General features: G+C 56.3%; 1 protein-coding gene across 1 annotated transcript in view; it reads right to left on the bottom strand.

The window, feature by feature from the left end:
• Positions 1–5,877, bottom strand: part of PADI1 (peptidyl arginine deiminase 1) — a 38,193-nt gene extending 32,316 nt beyond the window's left edge. Inside the window, exon 1 of the mRNA XM_086715816.1 lies at positions 5,530–5,877. Coding sequence (XP_086571942.1) covers positions 5,530–5,621 — 92 coding nt within the window. The 5' untranslated portion in view covers positions 5,622–5,877. The remainder of the gene's footprint in view (positions 1–5,529) is intronic.
• Between the last annotated feature and the right edge of the window lie 8,768 nt (positions 5,878–14,645).

The following is a 14,645-nucleotide window of genomic DNA, read 5'->3' as shown; positions in this document are numbered from 1 at the left end:
ATTAGAAAGCTTTTCCTTTTGCTTAGCTGCACCCTGCCTCCCAGAAGCTTCCTCCCACTGGGGTTCAGCAGGCCACACCTTCTCTCAGCTACTCAGACTGACTGCCTGACCTCTAAGGACAGGAGAAACACGGCAATCCTGGACGAGTCTCTCCCGTGCCCTCCATCATTCCTGCCACTTGGACTTCACCAGCCCCCGGGGATAGAGTTCGGAGGTCTGGGGCCCCTCTTCCCAGGCTAGGGCCCGGGCGGGAGGGCAGAGTGGTGCTGACCCGGTCTCCGGGGATGGGAGCATCGTGGCAAAGGACCAGTGTGCCCTGGAGGGTGGCCCAGGGCCCGGTGCTAGGGAGAGGCGAGGGCAGGAGGGGAGAATAATGCAGAATTGGAGGGAAAGGCTGAAAAGCAAGCCAGAGGGCAGCTCTCGAGCAGACCAGGCCAGGCAAACCTCACGCCCCGCCAGCCACCTGCCCACTGGATGCCCCCAAGGTGCCACCTTCCAGACACCCTAGACTTGAAGTTTTCTAGACTGAAGCCACAAGAGATGCCACAGGGCCAGCCAGCAGGATCCAGCAAGTCCCTTCTGATGCGGCCAGCTCTGTGAGTGCTTCTGCTGGGAGCCAAGAGTCCCACAGAGCAGGCCGGCCCCCACGGGCTCCAGTCCTAAAGGACGGCAGCTCGCCAGGGGCGCACGGAGCTTCCTGCGAGTGCTGCAGGCTGCTCGGCCTCAGCATGCATTCCCTGAGCACCTGCTGGGCACGGGGAGGGCGGAGATGGGTCACCCCGGCCCTGCCCTAGGGGGGGTCCACACGGCACAGGTGATCCACAGTCTGCACCACACTTTGACCCCGTTCTAATTCCATCCCCACGGCCCCCCGCCTGCTGAGCTCCTCTCTTCATTTGACAGAAGACGTCTTGAAATTCAAAGGGACCCAGTGCATGAGCTGAGATTGGACCCCACTCGGGGCCTGACTCCAAAGCTCAGCCTCCGCCTCGACCGCCCCTCCGCCCCTCGAACTGACCCAGCAACACAGAAGATTCCCAGCTGACGAAGCCTTTGGGGGTCGAACTCAGAGAATCTAGGGTCGGGCACACCTGGATTCAAATCCCAGCTCCAGCACGGGAGGGCCGGGTGACTTTGGGCAAGTCTCCCGACCTCTCTGTACCGCGGTTTCTTTGTCTGCAAAGTGGGGATCGTAGCTGCCCACGTCTCACAGGCTTGCTGTGACATTTCACTGACTATAGTCCTGCCCACGGCCGTTACCACCACAAAGAGCGTGGGGAACGGGCGGATCCTGGAGAGAGAGCTGGTGGCTAAGAGGATCCTGGTACCTCCCTTCACTCGCCCACTTGACCGAAACTGTGGATTGTTAACATCCACGTCCTGAAGTCCTTTTTGCCCTCAGACTAGTTTGGGAGCCCCTCACCGGCGGGTACGGGCTGGATCGCCTCCAGAGTCAAGGTCGGCGTGGAGCTGTTCCGTAACATCTGTTAAATGACCGCTGTGCGCCGTGGGGTAAAAGGCCACAGAGGGTCCTTCAACTTCCCGACCCTGGTGCGGCTTTCTCCTTGGACCTCCCGGGGTGCTGGCAGTGGCTGACAGAGGTCGGGGAGGGCAATGACTGGCACCTTACAGACCCCACGTCACGGGCAGGCATTTTCTCCTAAATCTAGGGTGCGGCCGTATCCTCTCCCTCTTTCCTTCCTTCCCAGAGATAATGATTATGGGTAAATTCTGCTCTGTCGTTGTTCAGGGAAGACGCACCCAGGGCCTGGAAGGAGGCCCCAGGCTGGGTAGGCCTTCTTTCAAGGGGCCCCTGCCTTCCTGGGAGTGGGGGCTAGAGGCGGGGAGGGGTGGACGGCTGTCACCCACAGGCCTCCCAGCAGAGGCAAACCAGGGGCAAACCTCCCCGCGAGAGAGCCTTGAATGGGGAGTCAGCCGTGAGTTACTGCTTCCCTGTCCCCCGCAGGCCCCCTGTGTGCGGAAGGAAAAGCAAGTGTGGCTGTGCTTATGCGTGTTGTGGACTGTGGAATTCCTCATCTGTAAAACGGGGCCCAAATTCGCAGGTCACAGCAACAAAAAACGTTACCCCCACCTAGCATGGGCGAAACAGGCGCGGCGCTCCCCGGGGGGCCGCCGTCCTAGGCTGGGTGGTGATTTGCCAGTTCCTTCGAGCCCCACATCCTACCCACCACACCTTCGAGCATCAGGGCCACCTGACAGAGCTGAACAGCTGCTTAGCAGCCCCAAGAGAAGGGAGTGGATGCTTCTCTGGATGGAGCAAAGCTGAGGACATGTCGCAAGGAGACCATTGGGGGGGGGGGTGTCAAGAGGAATCGACCGCACACGTGAGCAACACCCGCATTCCTTGTGTCTCAAGTGTCCTCTCGGGGTCCCCGGCTGGTCCGCCCACCAAGAAAGGAAGGGCAGGGACTGGGAGAAGGGACAGCGGGGGGTCGGAGGTGATGGGAGCTGGAAGGGCAAGAAAAGGTGAAGAATGAGAATGGAATTCCAGGGCCAACAATGATGGGAGGGGCGGGGAGGGGAGGGCAGAGTGGCTGACAGGGAGGGTCCCGAAGTCTCAAATGGCAGGTGGCCAGGGGGACCAGGGAGGCAGGGGCACCTGTAGGGTTAAGGAGTGGCTGACCTCAGAGGTCCACCCAGATGCCAGCATTTTCTGTTCCAAGAAATCACCCCCCACCCTTGTCCGGACAGCACGACACGCCGGCCTGTCACCCCTCTGTGGAACACAGGGAGGACCCTGGCCTCACATTCTCCAGACACCTCACACTTAAACTGTAAGATTACTTCTAATAAAGGAATGCCGTGTGGCACAGGATGCAGCCAGGAGGAGAGAAGGTCGTCACCCGGCTTTTAAACCCAGGTCCCAGCCTGGCTCTCGGAGCCTGTCAGTCATGACGAATTAGTGTCTGCATCAATCCTGTAATTATCCCATGAGCAGCACAATTATGCTTCATTGTACTTCTGTGCAAGTTAAAAGCATCAATTTACTCCATGTAAACATTAAGAATATATATATATACGTATATATATATATACATATATATACGCATATATATATATACATATATATATATACATATATATACGCATATATATATATATTCCACCACAAGTTTTAGAACTCTGTTCTGGCACTTTCCTTCTTTGAAATACACAGAACCGCAGGAAAAAGCAGCCAGCAGCCTGGGGCCTCACGCTGGCTCATCAGAGAGGCCCTGCAGAGTGCCCCCTCCCTGCACACCTCCAATCCTACCCGTCCGATAGGAAGCGTCTGTTTTGCTTTGATGCTTTTGTGCAGGGCTCGGGGAGGCTCGGGGAGGCTTGGGAGAGATCCAGGAGAATGTCTCTGTCCCCCCGCCAGCCAGCCTTCTCCTCCATTCCAGAAAATAAACATTCATTATGGCCTCTGGGCAGACAAAGAGACCAGACCGCACCAGGCATGGATTCCCCACACTGCCCACCCCCTCTTGTTTGGCCTGAGTCCTCCAGGGGCCACCTCTGAGCAAGGACAAGGACCACCAGGGCAGTCTGACCAGACCTGGAGGGTCAGGGTGGTGAGCTAGCCCGCTGGGGGGGGTGGGGTGGGGGGGGTTGGGTCAGGGCAGTGAGCTAGTCCATTGGAGGGAAGGGAAGGGGACAGAATCTGTAGCACATGCTAAGGCAGGGTGTTCTTTTCTTTAACGTTTGATTTCTTTTTGAGACAGCAAATCCGAACAAAGTGGGCACTGCTCCGAGAGCACCAAGCCCGACGTAGGGCTCGAGCTCACGAACCAACCGCGAGATCACAACCTGAGACGAAGCCGGACTCTCGGTCCGCCGAACCACCCAGGCGCCCCTGAGTCACGGGATTTCTAAAGCTTCCTTGGGCCGGGGCGCACAATTACCTTGAACACAAATATTTCTCCAAATAACCAGTCCACGCAGCACTGGGGGGAATTAATCACTTCCCGTGATGTCACCCCACATGCCCATCGCCACCGGCCTTGCCAGAGGGCTTAGCTCCTGGGCTGCCCTGGCGACTGAAACACCCCCTCTTCGGGAGGGCTTTCCCCCTTCGACCAGTAAGGCTAAGTAGAAACCCCTTGCTTTTGGCCTCAGCCGGAGCCAGACAACTGGCAATGGGGCAGAGGAGCCCCAAGTTCATCATGGGGTGGAGTCCCCTCCTCCTGGTCAGCCCAGGCCCTGGGGGACCTTCAGGCTTCTTCTTCAGACCTTCCCAGGCTGGCAGTCCCATGGCCCTTCTCCGTCTATCACAGACCCCATGGGCAGGAAGCCCTGCCTTCAGTCTACTTTTCAGCCAGCTTGCTGCAGAATAAACTTTTGTTTTCTAGTTTCGAGACTCTCGGTGGCTATGTCCCTGGTCGCCACCCATGCCCTGGTGAAGGCTCCTGAAAGGCTCTTTGGTGGGGGGGGGGGCTCTCAAAACGCTCACTACGGACCCCAAAGTAGCACCCCCTCCCAGAGTCAACCAGAGACACAGCAGCGCGGGCCAGGCTGGGCAGCTTCCTCCTGCCCCACGGCTGGGCCAGCGCCCAAATCTGAGGGTGCCAAGATGCTTGGTGATCCCGAAGGGGGTCCCCAGACAGCACTGCCCTCCGCTCCCACCACACATGCCCCCATCTGTCCTCTGCTCTTCCCGCCCTCTGAGACGTGATGGCAGGGGGAACCCAAGTCCGTCCAGCCCCGCAATCTGCGCACTCGACCTCCACGCTGAACTCAAGAGGGGCTCGGCTCACCTTGTCGGGGCTCGGATGAGGACATGAGGCCCAGCGAGGGCCAGTGACTTGGCTCCCTGCCAGACAGCACGTGAGCATCAGAGCCAGGACCAGAACCCGTGTCTCCTGGCTCCCAGTAAAATGCCTCTGGCCTTAGTCAGCAGCACTACGTGTGGCCCAAGTTTCTGAAATGACCTTCCATCTCCTCCAGCAGGGATGGAGACCATAGACAGTGTCAGAGCTGGAAAAGCCCCACCCCCGAGGTCCCCAAGTCCAGCTCCCTCAGTGACCAGGTTCTTGTCCTCTATTAACTCCTTGAATCATCCCTCTGACACTCCCCTCCTGATCCCAATCACCCGGGCTGGCCTCCAAGGATCGAGATGCCACACACTCCACACCTCCATTCAGACATACGGGTCGTGGGCAAGAAACAGAGGGCGGAATTCGGGACGACCCGGTCTTGAGCCGCAGGTCATCCCGCCATTGCACACGAGTTCCGCTCGGACGTCAGAACGCACCGCCTGGGGCCCAGAGCTGGAACCCTTAACCACAGGCTTGAGGCCAGAGACCTGACCCAGGTGCCCAGGAGACAGAGCCCCAGGATGGGCCTGATACCCTAACCCTACCTCCCAGACTCTCCATCCCACTCCCCCTACTCTGCCGTCAGAGCAACCTCCTACGAGCACCCTCCAGCGTGTTCGATCTGTCCACCGGGCACCCACCCCCCCTTGCCTTGGGGTCCCCCGGGGTGGCCCGGCCCAATGCAGCCAGGTGGCTGCGCCTATGTTCTCACCTGTGAACGTCCACGTACGTCTCGACTCCCACCACACACACGGCATAGGTGGGCTTCTTCAGGGACAGCTGCACCGCTCTCTGCGGGGCCATCCTGCGCCCCTGGCTCCCGGCCTCGGCGCGCCCGGTCTCCCCAGCTCCTCTCCTGGGCACCAAGTCACCAGGAAGGAGCGCACATTCTGATGGGTCGGTGATTTCCTCCTCCCTTTTAATTTCACCCTGTGACCTGATTAGCTGCCTAAGCCGAGTCCCCACCTCCTGGCTCCGTGCCCAGCCCTCCTCACTCAGGCTACCAATCCCGGAGGCCGGGAGAGGAGGCACCGAGGTCCCTCAGAGAGATGGGGGGAAATGGAGGGACCCCGAGGGAGGAGGGCTCAGCGGTCAGCGGGAGCTCCCCATCAGCCCAGCTTTGCCTCTGTTCTGAGACTCCTGGCTCTGAGGGCCGACCAAGTACCGGGTGGAGATCTTATCTCACGTGCTAAGAGATCAGGTAGCATATACAAAGCACAGTGCGGTCAGACCTCCGGGGCTCGAGTCCCCTTACAACCTAGAGCCCCTTACAACCTATGCTCTCGGGCAGTTACCCCACCTCTCAAGACTTTGTTTCCCGTTCCCTTCGACTGGTGCAGATTCTCCAGAGATGGCAGAAGCCTCCCCCTCCACCCCCACCCCGCCGGCAAGCACCCCTGGCCAGCCCGTGGGGAGGGCCCCTCAGAGGGAGCTCAGGGCAGTGGGCTGGGGACGGCTGATTCGTTTCTCAAAATCCCTTCTTTGCAGCTCCAGCAGGTGCCCGTCCCGCCTGTTGTCAGGGTGTTTGTGGAATCTCAGTGGACAAGCATTCACTGAGCACCTACTCCGTGTTGGGCCCCCCTTTAGGCGATGGGGACGCAGCTAAGAGTGAAACAGACCACAGACCCTGCCCTGACAGCGTTTGTATTCTGGAAGACACGATTAAGAGTTGAGACGCCGGTGGCTTGGTCCTAGGGGCGGGGGAGGGTGGCTGGCAGACTGGACCCGGGCGTGAGAGAAAGAGGGGAGTCTGGGATGACGGGAGTGCTTCGGGCCGCAGCCGCTGGAAGGATAGAGCTGTCATAGAGACATGGGGAGGGCTGGGGGTGGGCAGGACAGGCAGGGGGCTCGGCCGGCCCGTGTTGGACCAGTTAGACAGGAAGTGTCTATTAGGCCTCCGGGGGAAGCAATGCTTTACGAGTAACGTGCTCCCTCCATACTGGGCGTTGAGGAGGAGGAGGAAGAGGAAGAGGATTCCCCTGAGAAGCACGGGACACCCCCTTGGCCACAGCGTCCCCTCGTCCCCGGCAGCCATCGCACAAGGCAGAATAAGGACGCACAACCAGAACCCCCACCGTCCACAGGCCTGGGTGAAAGGGATAGCAGAAAGAGAGAGGGAGAAAGGAGGAACACGCTTGCCTGGGGGGTGCCAGTCAGATGGGGCAGGAGGGGGACACAACCCCTGCTCCAGGAACCCCCGGCCTGACTAGGAAGACAGGAAGCATTAAAATGGCACAAACATTTTTCTTAAGTTTATGTATTTATTTTTGAGAGAGACAGAGACAGCGCACGAGCAAGGGAGGGATGGAGAGAGAGGGAAAGAGAGAGAATCCCAAGCAGACTCAGTGCTGCCAGCACAGAGCCCAACGTGGGGCTCAAACTCACAAAACCATGAGATCGTGACCTAGCTGAAACCAAGAGTCAGACGTTCAACCGACTGAGCCACCCAGGTGCCCCTCAAACATTTATTCGTTCTGTTTGATTTTGAAGATCTTCCTGAAATGTCTTTCTTTTTTTATCATTTTTTATGTTTATTTATTTTTGAGAGCAAGAGAGACAGAGCACAAGCAGGGGAGGGGCAGAGAGAGAGGGAGACACAAATCCGAAGCAGGTTCCAGGCTCTGAGCTGTCAGCACAGAGCCCAATGCGAGGCTCGAACTCATGGGCCTCAAGATCATGACCTGAGCCAAAGTCGGACGCTTAACCGACCGAGCCACCCAGGCGCCCCTGAAACATCTTTCTTTATTGCCAACATATCTGATTACAAATGTTCTTAATCTGCAAAGTGCTTTATACCCAATGGCACCAACACAGAGTCTAGGTTTACTCTGTGGACACAGGACCTAGCAACACAGCACAGGGGTCTCCAGGGGGGCACAATGGTTTCCACCCCACCCCCACCCCCACTCATCAGAACATGAGTCAATTTGTTCATACGTAATGTAATGTGGGGTGTAAAAAACAGGTTCCCAAAAAGCACATGGGTATATACCCATTAGAGAAGGATGGATGGATGGATGGATGGATGGATGGATGGATGGACGGATGGACGGATGGACGGATGGACGGATGGACGGATGGACGGATGGACGGATGGATGTATGGACAGATGGATGGATGGGTGAGTGGATGGATGGATAGATGGATGGATGGACGGATGGATGGATGGGTGAGTGGATGGATGGATGGATGGATGGATGGATGGATGAGTAGATGAGTGGATGGATGGGTAGATGGGTGGGTGGATGGATAGATGGTGGATGGATGGATGGATGAGTAGATGAGTGGATAGATGAGTAGATGAGTGGATGGACGAATGGACGGATGGATGGATGGATGAGTGGATGAGTGGATGGATGGGTAGATGGGTTGGTGGATGGATAGATGGTGGATGGATGAATGGATGGATGGATGGATGGATGGACGGATGTATGGACAGATGGATGGATGGGTGAGTGGATGGATGGATGGATGGATGGATGGATGGATGAGTAGATGAGTGGATGGATGGATGGATGGATGGATGGATGAGTGGATGAGTGGATGGATGGGTAGATGGGTTGGTGGATGGATAGATGGTGGATGGATGAATGGATGGATGGATGGATGGATGGACGGATGGACGGATGGACGGACGGATGTATGGACAGATGGATGGATGGGTGAGTGGATGGATGGATGGATGGATGGATGGATGGATGAGTGGATGAGTGGATGGACGAATGGACGGATGGATGGATGAGTGGATGGACGGATGGATGGATGGGTGGATGGATGGATGGATGGATGGATGAGTAGATGAGTAGATGAGTGGATGGATGGATGGATGGATGAGTGGATGAGTGGATGGATGGGTAGATGGGTTGGTGGATGGATAGATGGTGGATGGATGAATGGATGGATGGATGGATGGGTGGATGGATGGATGGATGAGTGGATGGATGGATGGATGGATGGATGAACAGATGGATGGGAAAGAGAGAGGAAGGGAAGAAGGCAGGTTGTTGCATAAGGAGCTATTTGCAAAAATGACAATGATCATGGTGACAGTGATAAGGAGATGCTAGCAAACACCTGCTTGGCACTCACCATGTGCCAGGCACTGTTCTCAGCCCCTTCCATGTATTCACTCACCTAATGCTCACAATAATATTAGGTGGCAGGCACCAACTAAGCTGAGAATCCCAAGTTCAAATGGACCACAGCATGGGTGTACAGGATGTGCCTTTTGCAGGTTGTGGGCAGGGCAGGAGCCCGGGCAGGTCAGGGTGTCTTAAAGGAAATGTTCTCACAGCCAGAGGAAAGAGGGAGGGAATAGAAGAGAGGTGGCAGAGAGACTGAGAGGAACATCAGTGCATTCCCATTTTACAGATGAAGAAACTGAGGCACAGAGAAGTTAAGGGACCTTCTCAAGGTCTGAACCTAGAAAGAGGCAGAGCCAAGATTCGAGCCCATGCCATCTGACCCTGGGTTGGCTTTTAACTGTTGACTGGGTCCCTGGGAGACAGAATATCTCTGATTTGGGGTGTGTTTTTTTTTTTACCTTCTTCCTTATGCTTCTGTGTATTATTTGAAAGTTTTGGTTAGCAAATATTTTTACTATTGGAAAAAAATGAAGTCTCTCTTGGGTGCCTGGGTGGCTCAGTTAGTAGGTCATCTGACACTTGATCTTAGGATCATGAGTTCTGGCCCCACATTGGGTGTGGAGCCTACTTAAAAAAAAAAAATGAAGTCTCTCTTTAAGAAAATATAAGAGGAGTTTCCTGCTCTTGGCTTCCCTGCCCACCTTCGGCTCATTGCCCGTTGCCTCCTTCCCTCCTTTCCAGGGCTTTTAGAACATTTCCTTTAAGACACCATGACCTTCCCGGGCTCCTGCCCTGCCCACAACCCACAAAAGGCACATCCTGTTCACCTATGCTGTGGTCTATTTGAACTTGGGATTTCAGGCTTGATTGGTCAAATTTGGGAGGAGCAGGGGTGGGGGAGCTGAATGACCTCATTGGGTCAGGAAATGAGACACAGTGAAGCAGGGTAGAGGGGCAGAGGAGGAGGGGTGCTGTTTGAGTAGGCTGATCAGGGAAGAGCTCGCTGGAGAAAGGATATTGGAGCAGAGACCTGAAGAGGAGACCCTCAGGGACCTTCAGGGCTCTTCCAGCCTCGGGCAATCTAGGATTCCATTAACCCAGGAGCCCCCACCTCCCATCCCCCCTTTCACAAAACGGGGTTGTTGAGCTAGAGCAGGGCTTCCAGACTCAGATGCCTTCGGGGGTCTGGCGGGTAACGTAAGTGTGGGAAGAGCCAGGAGCATCGCGACAGGGCAAGTGGCAACTGGTGAAGGGAATAAAACCCGCTTTGCCCAGTGCATTAAAATTCAGTATTTCTTAAAAACAGAACACTATAGGTCAAGCAAAACCCATTTGTAAGTCAGACCTGTCCCCTTGGGCTATTGTTTGAGACCCCAACATGGACTTATTTAAAAAACTGGTGAAGGGGCACCTGGGTGGCTCGGTTGGTTACGCGTCCGACTCTTGGTTTTGGCTCAGGTCATGATCTCGTGGTTCGTGAGATCGAGCCCTGCATCAGGCTCTGTGCTGATGGCTCAGAGCCTGCTTGGGATTCTCTCTCTCCCTTTTTCTCTCTGCCCCTACCCTGCTTGCTTGCTCTCTCTCTCTCTCTAAGTAAATAAATAAACTTAAAAAAATAATAAATAAATAAAAACTGGTGAATAAGGAGGGTGGTGGAAGGAAAAAGTCAGGCTGGGGAAGCCATTTGATGCCCAGGAGGGTAAAGCTACCTGGCCCCAGGTAAGCCTTGGCATCATTGGGGCAAGGAATCTGTCTGCCTCAAGCCTGGTGAGAAGTCAGAATGGGTTCTGGACTGCTCCCATATGCTTACTGATACCAAGTGTGGGCTCTTCTCCTCGGGGGACCCCTCTCCCAGCCCCCACACGCCACCTGCGCCTGAGCTTACCTAGGATAGCCAGCAGGGGAGGCGGCAGGGGGTGACGGGGCTAACAGAGCCCAGTTCTCTGGACCCCCTGCCTGCGGCCTTTCTCCGCTCCCGGCATCCCTGAGTGCCACAGGGTCAGTTCCGCCTGCCTTCCAGGATTCTCCCATTTCAAGCTGGAAGGGCTTCTGAGAGCCCCTTAATTTTCCAGCTGGGGAAACCAAGGCTCAGAGAAGGGCGATGACAGACACGAAACAACAACTGTGGAGTCACAGGAGGCCAAGTCTGGATCCAAGGTTTTCATTCATTCATTGAAGAAAACATCTCCTGGGCTCTTCTGTCCACATTGCTGTTCTGGGCATCAGAGCGGCCACCGTCAATTCCTTATATTGACTCACCCCTCTGGGGTCTTCCAGGGTACCCCAACCGCCTCTCCCACCCCGGGAACCCAGGACAGGATCCTGGACCCCCTGTGGGCCTCGGGGGCTCTGACTCAACTCGCGCAAGAAAGCAGGGGACCCACCGATACTGCACAGCCAGAGAGCCTGGGGCCAGTGGCTCTAATAGCAGGAAGCGGCAAGGGCCATGAGTCACCCAACTCAATCCACACATCCCCTCAGAGCCGGAAACACAGGCCCAGGTCTCTGCCGGGCACCACGGACCTTCAGGAATCACTGACTCCCTCCTCGGCTCTGGGACGTCCCAGGCTCCGTGGGGCAGCGTCAGAGGCTTTAATGGCATCACGTGCAGGGCTGGGCTGGGCACGTACAGGCCCAGGGGGCTTGTGGTCAGGTGGAGTCAGCCCCACCCCCACAAGTAGCCGACTCAGCAGCCCCCCAGGCACATCACCTCCTTCTCTGCCCCCAGCTGGCTTTGTCCCATCTCAGCAAATGGTGTGGCCTCCAGCCCAGGTGCCAAGCCAGAGACCCAGGCAACCTCTCTGGTCTTCCCCTCCCTCGTCCCCGATATCCAGTCATCCCATCTGACTCATCAGCTCTAACTCCCAAACCCCTGTGGCCCCCTGCACCTTGACTCTCACCCCCACCCCCACCCTGGTCCCGGCCACCGAGTCTGGGCCAAGACCTGAGCAGCCCCCCCGCTCCCCCAGTCCCCAGGCTCACTACACCCCACACCACAGGTAGCAGTGACCTGTCTGAAACAGGCATCTGATCTGGCCTTCCCCCTGACAAGGCTGCTCCAGCGTCCCGAGGCTCCCAGGTAAAGGAGGGTGGCTGGATGGGAGACGGACCCTTCTGTGGTTCCAGTCTGGGCTCCCGTCTGGGCTCAGCCATTTCTTAGATTTCAGAGCCCTGGGCAAATGATTAAACTCTTTGGAGGCGTAGTGCCCTAATGTGGAAAGCCTAGAATAATGTAGAAATTTTAAATGATGTATGTAAAGTGCCTGGGATATAGTTGATCATCAAGAAAGAGAAACTGAGCCTGGTGTTCAAGGCCCCCCCCCAGAACAGGTCCCTGACAACCCCTTCTTCACTAAGTGCCAGACTCCTGTTCTCGCCCCCACCAACTGCCTGCCCTGGGGCTTTGCCCCCTGCCCTGGGGGGGTCTCCACAAACCTCCACCCATCCCCAGCCCTCCTGCCTTCCCCTACAACTGCCCCCCAAACTCAACACTTCTAGTCTTTCCTGGACTTTAAAAAATTTTTTCTTAACCTTTATTTATTTTTGGGAGAGAGAGAGAGAGAGAAACAAAGCACAAATGGGACAGGAACAGAGAGAGGGGGGGAGACACAGAATCCAAAGCAGGCTCCAGGCTCCGTGCTGTCAGCACGGAGCCCAGCGCGGGGCTCAAGCTCACGAACCGCGAGATCATGACCTGAGCCAAAGTTGGAGGCTTAACCGACTGGGCCACCCGGGGCACCCGGATGTCTTTCCTGGATTTTTATCCCATGTCCTAATAGAAAGAATTTGAGCCAGCTTACAAAATACACCCTGAATAAGATTAATTTTTAAATGAGAAAATTAAGTCAGAGAGTAGGGGAAGAAAGTAAAAACACAGGAATGGACACCTACTGTGCTTGGTAGATCTAGCTGAAGGCAAAGAGGCCCAGAGAGGGAGAGCAACTTGCCTCAAAATACACAGCCTCATAGAAGCAACGTGAAGTAGAAGACAGGGAATCAACCCCAGAGTTAGAAACTTGGATTCTCAGGCTGCCTGATAGGGTTCCTTAAAAAGCTCTTCTTTCCTGGGTCTCCCGGGCGGCTCAGTCGATTAAGAGTTCGGCTTCGGCTCAGGTCATGATCTCCCGGTTCGTTGGTTCGAGCCCCGCGTCGGGCTCTGTGCTATCAGCCCGGAACTTGCTTCGGATCCTCTGTCCCCCTTGGGCACCTACCATGGGCCAGGCCACGAGTAGAGGACCGAAACCTGACCGCATCCCGCCTTATAGGAGAGCACGGTTAATGGGGAATGCGGGTGTATGAACGCTTTGTCACAAGGAAGTTTTCCAAGAGCCACGACAGGGAAATGTGCTGAGGCCCGGGGACACACGCAAGGAGAGAAAGATAGTAATGATCGCAGCCTGCGTTTTTTGAGCACTGTCTTTCATTCTTGTATCCGACCTAGGCAGCGAACTGCTGGGAGAGGGGGCAATCTAGTCCGAGGGAGTTTCAGGACACGTCCCTTGCTCAGGAGGGTGGAAACGGAGCCGCGGCCCCACCGGGGGACTCAGAGCGTGTGTGTTAATTGCCGCACTCTTCTGTCGTCGGTGCTTCCAGGCTGCAGGGGCCGCTGGCCTCACCCCTCCTGTCGCATCACACGCACCCCCAACTTCTGCCCCGGGGAGGCAAGACTGTCCTGTGTCTGACACAGAGACCAGACGGCAGGACTCAAGAGACACCCAGTCCAAGATGCCTCACACCATCAAGGCCCTGTGAGCCCCAGCCACCCAACTCTCTCTGGCACCTTCACACCCTGGAACCTTCCGTGACATGGGCCCTGGCCATCTGGCCCCCGCTGGCCTTGGTCTGACTTGAGCCCTGGGGCTGGGGGACAGCCTGGGGGCAGACGCCCACCTCAGAGAGGGCCCTGATGGCTGGGGTGGGGGTGTGGGGGCACAGAGACTCCTAAAAAGTCAGGGAAAGAAGAGGCTTTAGAGATAAGCTGGAAGTTTCAGGGGGTTACATTTAAAACAGACAAAAGAGACACTCAGGACCAAGTGAGGTGGGGGCCCAAAGCCCACCTGCTCACCCTTGCCCCCCGCCCCAGCGCTTGATAAGGAGCCTAGGGCTCCACAGATCCTCTCAGAAAGCCAACGGCCTGACTATCACCAATAATAAGCCCAGAGAGGGCCAGCAATTTGTCCAAGGTCACACAGCTCGTCCTGTTTCTCCCACACAGGGAAGGAAGAAGGAGGGTGTAGGGAGGTCAGCAGTTGGACAGGCTGTACAACAGTGGACAGAGCGTGGGTCCAGAGGGCAGGTCCAGCCCTGGACCATCATTCACTGGCTGGGTGACCAAGCTTGACCCTTCTAGGACTGCTTTGGCCTCATCTGCAAAATGGGGCTTGTTACGTGCGCATTTGGTCCCAGAGCTGGGCTTTCCAACACGGTCCCCTTGACACCTCCCAGGTGGTGGCTGTGCTTATCCCCACTGTGCAGATGAAGAAACTGAGGTCATGTTTACAGAGCACTCAGCACAGGCTGGGCCCCTGGCGGGCACTCTACATATCAGCTCCCCCGCTGGCCCCTCGAAGTCCACTTCCTCCAGGAAGCCGTCTCGCATGCCTCTGGCCCCCAGGGAATGTTCTATAGTCTAAGGAGCAGCCCCAGGCTCTGCCCCTGGAAACCACCTGTTTTAACCCCATTTCTCTCATCACTCTAGCGAGACTACATATTTCCGAGGGCAGGGATGGGGCGTGGCCAGGCC

Source organism: Puma concolor, chromosome C1, assembly GCF_028749965.1.
Source record: "Puma concolor isolate L17-30 chromosome C1, mPumCon1.1.hap2, whole genome shotgun sequence".
Classification (NCBI taxonomy): Eukaryota; Metazoa; Chordata; class Mammalia; order Carnivora; family Felidae; genus Puma; species Puma concolor.
Note: the sequence above shows the minus strand (reverse complement) of the source record. Positions and strands in the feature narration are given on the sequence as shown.